The following is a 10428-nucleotide window of genomic DNA, read 5'->3' as shown; positions in this document are numbered from 1 at the left end:
AGTCTGCCTGTAGTGATGCGTCTCAGCGTTACTGTTAGAAACTCTGCCAACTTTCTGCCAACCACACTGAGAAAAGAAGAGTGTTTGTATGAAACCTGAGTCCTTTAGAAACTGGTACTTCATAAGCTTATTGATTATCTATAACACTGTGTGTGTGTGCGTGTGTGTGCACAGGCTGCCTATCCCCAGGCCTGGTGAGGTGCTGGGGCTGGTGGGGACCAACGGTATTGGCAAGTCCACAGCTCTGAAGATCCTGGCTAGAAAACTGAAACCCAACCTGGGCAAGTACGACGTGAGTGTCCAGACCTGCTGTTGTCTCCCCGCAAGACAGAAAAGCTGCTGCAGTTTGAAAATGTGGAGAAATGTTGGTGAAAAGCTGATTTGTTGAGTGTGAGTGCTTCTCAAAGCCGGGCTGTGCTGAAGAGATAAGATGTGGGTGTAGCTGCTCAGCGCTGACAGTGGAGTTTTTAATTATCATGTGCTTTGTTTGACAAAAACTCAGCGTCTGTATTAAAATGGAATTTAGCTCGAAGCCCTGACGACATTTTGACCATCAACGTTGCTCATTTCACTTTTCTGCAGGAGATGAATCAGGATTAGTGTGGCAGGGTCTTATCTTTATAATGTCTTTACTGTTAGACAGCAGTGACACATTTTCACAACATTAGGATGTTAAAATAGCTTTGTGTATATACGTTCCTATTATATGTGTGTGTTTCTGTCCCAGAATCCTCCAGACTGGCAGGAGATCCTGACCTACTTCAGAGGATCAGAGCTGCAGAATTATTTCACCAAAATCCTGGAGGACGACCTGCGGGCCATCGTCAAACCGCAGTACGTCGACCAGATCCCAAAGACCGTCAAGGTAAAGGACCTTAACGTGGCTGAGGTGGTTCTGGGGTAAATGTTAGATGCCAAGACTCAGGAATAAGCAGATGCAAGTAGGTTTACTTCACTTCCCCTAGAATCTGCTCCCGAGCCTTGGGGTGTAACACAAACCCATCAGTTGACTTTGCCCCACGTTAAAACAACTAGGGAGAAATTTGACTCTATAATGACATCGATCATTGTGTTGTGTTGGGGTTGTGTTGCCGGGCAGATCTGAGTCACCTGCGGGAGAGAAACGTGGAGGATTTGTCTGGAGGAGAGCTGCAGAGATTCGCCTGCGCCGTCGTCTGCATCCAGAGGGCCGACATGTGAGGAAACACTGATGACGTTATTTCAGCATTTCCCTCAAACATCAACACACACACACACACACTGTCCACCACGCTATTACTGTGTCTCTGCTACCAGGTGGGTCCAGCTCATGACTTGGGTCTTTTTACTTTCGCTTGAGTTTCCTCATTTACTTTTTTCTCCTTTTCTGTTCTTCCCTTTCTTCTTTACCTCCCTCCATCACATCTTCTCCATCTCACCTGTTTTCATTTCAGTCAGATGTTTGGACAGAAGAGTCCTGAGAGAGAGAACGGTAAACACCTTCATACACCAGCTGGGGGCTGAGACCACATCCCTGCTGCTATTAAATTGTTTTGTTGTGTGCATTAATGTGTGTGTTGGTCTGTGTGTCTGCAGGCACAGGGAAGACGACCTTCATCAGGATGTTGGCAGGAGGACTGAAACCTGACGGAGGAGGTGGGTGTCCTGCATCCTAATCCCTAATCTGAGCCCTGACAGAGAGGACATGTCCTCACTCATTCAGACACTGACCCCGTTTCTCTCTCAGGTGAGGTTCCCATCCTGAACGTCAGCTACAAGCCTCAAACCATCAGCCCCAAGTTTAAGGTTTGTTCACTTCATTTCATCAACAGTCACTGATCTGAGAGTTTTTCAGTGTGAAACAGGAGGCCGACACGAGACTGTAGTTCTGAGTTCAGTCGACACTTCTAGTCTTGGTCCCCGAGACCTTGTTTATTTTTCTGAGTTTACATTGTTTGGATCATTCATGTTTACACAGTTTAAATATTTGACTGAAAGCTGGGAACATGTTGCTCATAGTTCAGCTTTAGTCTTTGGTGTTAAAGTAGTAAAGGACACTTCTGCTGTTTTATTAGAATCTATCCACTTTGAGTTTTCCTCAACACATTAGCAACCAGCAGTGATTTGTCACTGCCGCTCTGCCTGTGCACAGAGCAGCACCAGTCGTCCCAGTCCCTGAGTCCGTCAGAAGTAACAGCTGCTGTGGTTGTTTTTGTTGCAGGGCAGTGTCAGAGCTCTGCTGCATGAGAAAGTCAGAGACGCCTACACTCACCCCCAGTTCATCACCGACGTCATGAAGCCGCTGCAGATCGAGAGCATCATAGACCAGGATGTAAGACAAATACTTGTCTCTGTTATTGTTCCTAAATATGACTGTTCTTTAGTAGGGACTTTATTTACACCAGTAGTTTTATTGTTGTTGTGTAGCCTTAGTCTTTTTTCCCTCACAAAAATGACAGAGCAGATGTTTGAAGTGTTTCCCATCCAGCAGCGTTCATGTCTTATTAGCCGCTTTCTGATCAGGTGTCATGTTCAAGTTAGTGATGTGACAGCACCTGTGAGGGTCTTATTGGTGTCACTCAACCATCTGTCTGGAAAAACCTGCTGTGGGTTCTTGGATCAGTCTTAAGGAACAGCGGAGAACAGAACCACTCCATCAGATTGATTCACCTGCCCCCCTCCCCCCTCCAGGTGCAGAACCTGTCTGGTGGTGAGCTGCAGAGAGTCGCTCTCACGTTGTGTTTGGGGAAACCAGCTGATGTTTACCTGATCGATGAGCCTTCGGCCTACCTGGACTCTGAGCAGAGGTTGATGGCTGCCAGGGTCATCAAGAGGTCAGACACAGCTTTTCTTTACAGTTATTCTTCATGTTGGACTGAAAACACTTAACACTTCCATGGATTTTAAAGTGGAAAACAAAGAACATTGGTACAGTGTCTGAATCATGTTTGTGTTTGCAGGTACATCCTCCATGCGAAGAAGACGGCCTTCGTGGTGGAGCACGACTTCATCATGGCGACCTACTTGGCTGACAGTGTGATCGTGTTCGACGGCGTCCCGTCTAAGAGGACCTTGGCTAATACGTAAGACAGATATGAAAAAAAAATCTCTCAACTTTAACTTAACATCTGGCTGTGATGTTGACTGAAGTCGCTTTCTGTCGCTCAGTCCTCAGGGTCTATTAGCGGGGATGAACCGGTTTCTGTCACTGCTGGAAATCACGTTCAGAAGAGACCCGAACAACTTCAGACCACGCATCAACAAACTCAACTCCATCAAGGTATTTACCCCCTGCAGCACTTAAGGCAGCTTTGTTTCTATTCAGTGCTCATTGTGCTGGTAGCAGGACTAGTTGCTGGTGCAGTATTAGATAAGTGCCATATAGTATAAGTGCTGGTAGGTGTACTATGAGTACTCAGTGTAGTATTATGTGTAATAGTAGTCTGTCCAGTAATTGTTTTATCAATAGTGTGGAAAATGGAGGTGTATAGCACAGATGAACAAGCTAATCTAGGTTGGAGACTGACATTAACAGAGTAGAGACAATTCACTGCTGGTTTTACTCTTGAAAATACTGTAGTTCAATACTTAGCATCAAATCTACATTACCCATGATGCTGCAGGAAATGTAAGTTGTGAATATTACACATGCAGAACTTTCACTTTCTGAACATAGATGTGAAAAACTAACTTTTTCTTTAACGTGTTAAAATCAGACACAAAATCAGTCCTACTGTTTAGTCTTGATGTGATTCTGTCCTGTGCAAAAATATATTTCACACTATCAATACTACAACTATTACTACTAATACTGCACCAACACCTCAATGTTACGTTGAGTACTCTTATCTGCACTAAAATTACAGATTAACACTATATGCATCACCTGCTGCTAAACTTACTGCTACGACTACTAGACTTACCTGCAGTGACATTCAGCAGTTAAGAGTTTAGAGTTGCATTTCTTGTGTTTCTATAGAAAGTGGTCGTACTAAACTGCTGAAGCTTTAAATCTGTAAACAGAAACAGCTTCAATTATATAAAAAATGAACAGGAACACCTGCAAACTAGTCTCCCAAACAATTGACGAATGATACATTACTAAACTCTACCCTCACCTGTTAAAGTAGTAAGTGCAGTAAGAATACTAGTAGTGCTACACTGACTTAGTGTTTGCATCTTTTTAACCTGTAGTTTAGGAGGTATTTTAAGCTCCGCCTGACATTTTACCACTGTCTCTTTCACAGGACACAGAACAAAAGAAAAGTGGGAACTATTTCTTTCTGGAAGACTAAGACACCATCCTATGTGACCAAACATGACTTCCTACAATGCTATGAGGGAATGCACCCCTGAAGACAGTAGCCTTACTACAAGTACCACCAGGCTGTTTTCTGAAAAACAGTAGATATGTTTTAATTCATTAATACTGCAAAGTACACATCAGTCTCTATGTACCAGGCTGCATTCAGTGGCCACCTATGTTGTGAAATGTTTAAAAACAAAGCATTCTCTGTCCAGGAGATTACTGTGCTGGACTCAAAAGAGGGAAACTGTGGCGTGTTCAGCAGCATATTTTAAAAATCAAGTATTTACAACCGATAATAAACAAATGGAGCTGATCCTGCTAAAGTTTCTTGATTTTTTTTTTCTTTTCTTTTTTTCTTTTTTTTCCCTTTTTTTGGGGGGAAACATCACAAAAATTGATTTATCAAGGTACATTTTACTGGCTGATCTTCTTTATCTCAAAATTGTTTGATTAATTATTTTTTTCTTTTCCATGATTAATCACATGAATAATCATTGATTAATCACGTGATTGATTATTCGGGGTGCGAAAAATTGAATTTTTTTCCAGAAGTGATTAATGATGGCAAAGAAAAATGACTAATCATTGACAAACTTTACTTACTATGACCACTTTAGACAAAAACTCAAAAAGGCAAAAAAATGGTCATACTTTACTAAGACATTTTTGGTCAAAAAAAAAAAAAGGTCATACTATACTAAGGCATTTTTGTCAACCAAAATGGTCATACTACTAAGGCATTTTTGTCAAACAAAATGGTCATACTATACTAAGGCATTTTTTGTCAAAAAAAAAAAAATGGTCATATTATAGTGTTTAAAAATTTCAAGTAAAATGGTCATACTATACTAAGACATTTTTGGTCAAAAAAAAAAGGTCATACTATACTAAGGCATTTTTGTCAACCAAAATGGTCATACTACTAAGGCATTTTTGTCAACCAAAATGGTCATACTACTAAGGCATTTTTGTCAACCAAAATGGTCATACTATACTAAGGCATTTTTGTCAACCAAAATGGTCATACTATACTAAGGCATTTTTGGTCAAAAAAAAAATGGTCATACTATACTAAGACATTTTTTGTCAAAAAAAAATGGTCATACTACTAGGGCATTTTTGTCAACCAAAATTATTTTTTTCTTTTCCATGATTAATCACATGAATAATCATTGATTAATCACGTGATTGATTATTCGGGGTGCGAAAAATTGAATTTTTTTCCAGAAGTGATTAATGATGGCAAAGAAAAATGACTAATCATTGACAAACTTTACTTACTATGACCACTTTAGACAAAAACTCAAAAAGGCAAAAAAATGGTCATACTTTACTAAGACATTTTTGGTCAAAAAAAAAAAAAGGTCATACTATACTAAGGCATTTTTGTCAACCAAAATGGTCATACTACTAAGGCATTTTTGTCAACCAAAATGGTCATACCACTAAGGCATTTTTGTCAACCAAAATGGTCATACTATACTAAGGAATTTTTTGTCAAAAAATGGTCATGCTATACTTAGGCATTTTTTGTCAAAAAAAAAAAAAATGGTCATACTATACTAAAGCATTTTTTGTCAACCAAAGTGGTCATGCTATACTAAGGCATTTTTTGTCAAAAAAAAAAAAGGCCATATTATAGTGTTTAAAAATTTCAAGTAAAATGGTCATACTATACTAAGACATTTTTGGTCAAAAAAAAAAAAAGGTCATACTACTAAGGCATTTTTTGTCAAAAAAAAAAATGGTCATGCTATACTAAGGCATTTTTGTCAACCAAAATGGTCATGCTATACTAAGGCATTTTTTGTCAAAAAAAAAAAGGCCATATTATAGTGTTTAAAAATTTCAAGTAAAATGGTCATACTATACTAAGACATTTTTGGTCAAAAAAAAAAAATGGTCATACTACTAAGGCATTTTTTGTCAAAAAAAAAAATGGTCATGCTATACTAAGGCATTTTTGTCAACCAAAATGGTCATACTACTAAGGCATTTTTGTCAACCAAAATGGTCATACTATACTAAGGCATTTTTTGTCAACCAAAGTGGTCATGCTATACTTAGACATTTTTGGTCAAAAAAAAAAAAGGTCATACTACTAAGACATTTTTGTCAAAAAAAAAAAAAAGGTCTTATTATAGTGTTTAAAAATTTCAAGTAAAATGGTCATACTATACTAAGGCATTTTTGTCAAAAAAAAAAAAAAGGTCATATTATAGTGTTTAAAAATTTCAAGTAAAATGGTCATACTATACTAAGACATTTTTGGTCAAAAAAAAAAAGGTCATACTATACTAAGGCATTTTTTGTCAAAAAAAAAAAAGGTCATAGTGTTTAAAAATTTCAAGTAAAATGGTCATACTATACTAAGACATTTTTGGTCAAAAAAAAAAGGTCATACTATACTAAGGCATTTTTGTCAACCAAAATGGTCATACTATACTAAGGCATTTTTTGTCAAAAAAAAAAAAGGTCATAGTGTTTAAAAATTTCAAGTAAAATGGTCATACTATACTAAGACATTTTTGGTCAAAAAAAAAAGGTCATACTATACTAAGGCATTTTTGTCAACCAAAATGGTCATGCTATACTAAGGCATTTTTTGTCAACCAAAATGGTCATACTACTAAGGCATTTTTGTCAACCAAAATGGTCATACCACTAAGGCATTTTTGTCAACCAAAATGGTCATACTATACTAAGGAATTTTTTGTCAAAAAATGGTCATGCTATACTAAGGCATTTTTTGTCAACCAAAGTGGTCATGCTATACTAAGGCATTTTTTGTCAAAAAAAAAAAAATGGTCATGCTATACTAAGGCATTTTTGTCAACCAAAATGGTCATGCTATACTAAGGCATTTTTTGTCAAAAAAAAAAAAATGGTCATGCTATACTAAGGCATTTTTGTCAACCAAAATGGTCATACTACTAAGGCATTTTTGTCAACCAAAATGGTCATGCCACTAAGGCATTTTTGTCAACCAAAATGGTCATACTATACTAAGGCATTTTTGTCAAAAAAAAAAAAAAGGTCATATTATAGTGTTTAAAAATTTCAAGTAAAATGGTCATACTATACTAAGGCATTTTTGTCAAAAAAAAAAAAAAAAGGTCTTATTATAGTGTTTAAAAATTTCAAGTAAAATGGTCATACTATACTAAGACATGTTTGGTCAAAAAAAAAATGGTCATAGTACTAAGGCATTTTTTGTCAAAAAAAAAATGGTCATGCTATACTAAGGCATTTTTGTCAACCAAAATGGTCATACTACTAAGGCATTTTTGTCAACCAAAATGGTCATACTATACTAAGGCATTTTTGTCAACCAAAATGGTCATACTATACTAAGGCATTTTTGGTCAAAAAAAAAATGGTCATACTATACTAAGACATTTTTTGTCAAAAAAAAATGGTCATACTACTAGGGCATTTTTGTCAACCAAAATTATTTTTTTCTTTTCCATGATTAATCACATGAATAATCATTGATTAATCACGTGATTGATTATTCGGGGTGCGAAAAATTGAATTTTTTTCCAGAAGTGATTAATGATGGCAAAGAAAAATGACTAATCATTGACAAACTTTACTTACTATGACCACTTTAGACAAAAACTCAAAAAGGCAAAAAAATGGTCATACTTTACTAAGACATTTTTGGTCAAAAAAAAAAAAAGGTCATACTATACTAAGGCATTTTTGTCAACCAAAATGGTCATACTACTAAGGCATTTTTGTCAACCAAAATGGTCATACCACTAAGGCATTTTTGTCAACCAAAATGGTCATGCTATACTAAGGCATTTTTTGTCAAAAAAAAAATGGTCATACTATACTAAGACATTTTTTTGTCAAAAAAAAAAAAGGTCATATTATAGTGTTTAAAAATTTCAAGTAAAATGGTCATACTATACTAAGGCATTTTTGGTCAAAAAAAATGGTCATATAGTGTTTAAAAATTTCAAGTAAAATGGTCATACTATATACTAAGGCATTTTTTGTCAACCAAAGTGGTCATGCTATACTAAGGCATTTTTTTGTCAAAAAAACAAAAGATACTATAATAAGGCATTTTTGGTCAACCAAAATGGTCATACCATACTAAGGCATTTTTTGTCAAAAAAAAAAATGGTCATGCTATACTAAGGCATTTTTGTCAACCAAAATGGTCATACTATACTAAGGAATTTTTTGTCAAAAAAAAAAAAATGGTCATGCTATACTAAGGCATTTTTGTCAACCAAAATGGTCATACTACTAAGGCATTTTTGTCAACCAAAATGGTCCTACTATACTAAGGCATTTTTTGTCAAAAAATGGTCATATTATAGTGTTTAAAAATTTCAAGTAAAATGGTCATACTATACTAAGACATTTTTGGTCAAAAAAAAAAAAGGTCATGCTATACTAAGGCATTTTTGTCAACCAAAATGGTCATACTACTAAGGCATTTTTGTCAACCAAAATGGTCCTACTATACTAAGGCATTTTTTGTCAAAAAAAAAAAAAAGGTCATATTATAGTGTTTAAAAATTTCAAGTAAAATGGTCATACTATACTAAGACATTTTTGGTCAAAAAAAAAAGGTCATACTATACTAAGGCATTTTTGTCAACCAAAATGGTCATACCACTAAGGCATTTTTGTCAACCAAAATGGTCATACTATACTAAGGAATTTTTTGTCAAAAAATGGTCATGCTATACTTAGGCATTTTTTGTCAAAAAAAAAAAAAAGGTCATACTATACTAAGGCATTTTTGGTCAACCAAAATGGTCATACTATACTAAGGCATTTTTGGTCAAAAAAAAATGGTCATGCTATACTAAGGCATTTTTGTCAAACAAAATGGTCATACTATACTAAGGCATTTTTTGTCAAAAAAAAAAATGGTCATGCTATACTAAGGCATTTTTGTCAACCAAAATGGTCATGCTATACTAATGCATTTTTTGTCAAAAAAAAAAAATGGTCATGCTATACAAAGGCATTTTTGTCAACCAAAATGGTCATGCTATACTAAGGCATTTTTTGTCAAAAAAAAAAAAAGGTCATATTATAGTGTTTAAAAATTTCAAGTAAAATGGTCATACTATACTAAGACATTTTTGGTCAAAAAAAAAAATGGTCATACTACTAAGGCATTTTTTGTCAAAAAAAAAAATGGTCATGCTATACTAAGGCATTTTTGTCAACCAAAATGGTCATACTACTAAGGCATTTTTGTCAACCAAAATGGTCATACTATACTAAGGCATTTTTTGTCAAAAAAAAATGGTCATACTATACTAAGGCATTTTTGTCAACCAAAATGGTCATGCTATACTAAGGCATTTTTTGTCAAAAAAAAAAGGTCATATTATAGTGTTTAAAAATTTCAAGTAAAATGGTCATACTATACTAAGACATTTTTGGTCAAAAAAAAAAAAGGTCATACTATACTAAGGCATTTTTGTCAACCAAAATGGTCATACTATACTAAGGCATTTTTGTCAAACAAAATGGTCATACTATACTAAGGCATTTTTGGTCAAAAAAAAATGGTCATACTATACTAAGGCATTTTTTGTCAAAAAAAAAAAAAGGTCATATTATAGTGTTTAAAAATTTCAAGTAAAATGGTCATACTATACTAAGACATTTTTGGTCAAAAAAAAAAATGGTCATACTACTAAGGCATTTTTTGGAAAAAAAAGTGGTCATACTATACTATGGCATTTTTTGTAAAAAAAAAAAAAAAAAAAAAAAAAGATCATACTATTCTAAGGAATTTTTTGTTTTTTGTCAACCAAAATGGCCATACTATACTAAGGAATTTTTTGTCAACCAAAATGGTATAATGGACTGGTTCTCTAACTATATATCAGAAACAAGAGAAAGGGTGACAAAATAAAAGGGTTCTGACTTCTACACTGGTTACCAGGTGGTCCATAAATACACAGTGAATTATTGACAACAACCCCACTCTAACACAGAATCCAAAATTTCTAGTTCTCCTCCATTCTCAGGCTGAACTACAGATCACATCCACATAAAACACAGGACTGGTTTATTGGGAGTTAAAAGGAGATGATGGTGCAAACACAACCAGTTTTTCTCACACACCAGGAACATCCTTATTATTGTATAATGGT

The 10428-nt window shown here is 35.3% G+C and overlaps 1 protein-coding gene across 1 annotated transcript; it reads left to right on the top strand.

Moving 5' to 3' along the window:
* The first annotated feature begins 2 nt into the window (after positions 1-2).
* LOC113125509 (ATP-binding cassette sub-family E member 1-like) lies at positions 3-4547 on the top strand. Its single transcript, XM_026299013.1, has 13 exons — positions 3-86; positions 175-292; positions 728-900; positions 966-988; positions 1100-1196; positions 1434-1471; positions 1576-1635; positions 1727-1785; positions 2201-2311; positions 2671-2813; positions 2940-3062; positions 3148-3259; positions 4227-4547. The coding sequence occupies exons 1-13, from the start codon at positions 16-18 to the stop codon at positions 4272-4274; spliced, it is 1176 nt and encodes a 391-aa protein (XP_026154798.1). The 5' UTR covers positions 3-15; the 3' UTR covers positions 4275-4547.
* The last annotated feature ends 5881 nt before the right edge of the window (positions 4548-10428 follow it).

Source organism: Mastacembelus armatus, chromosome 18 (assembly GCF_900324485.2).
Source record: "Mastacembelus armatus chromosome 18, fMasArm1.2, whole genome shotgun sequence".
In the NCBI taxonomy this organism is placed as follows: Eukaryota; Metazoa; Chordata; class Actinopteri; order Synbranchiformes; family Mastacembelidae; genus Mastacembelus; species Mastacembelus armatus.
The sequence above is the reverse complement of the archived record's forward strand: the minus strand, read 5'-3'. Positions and strand labels throughout refer to the sequence as shown.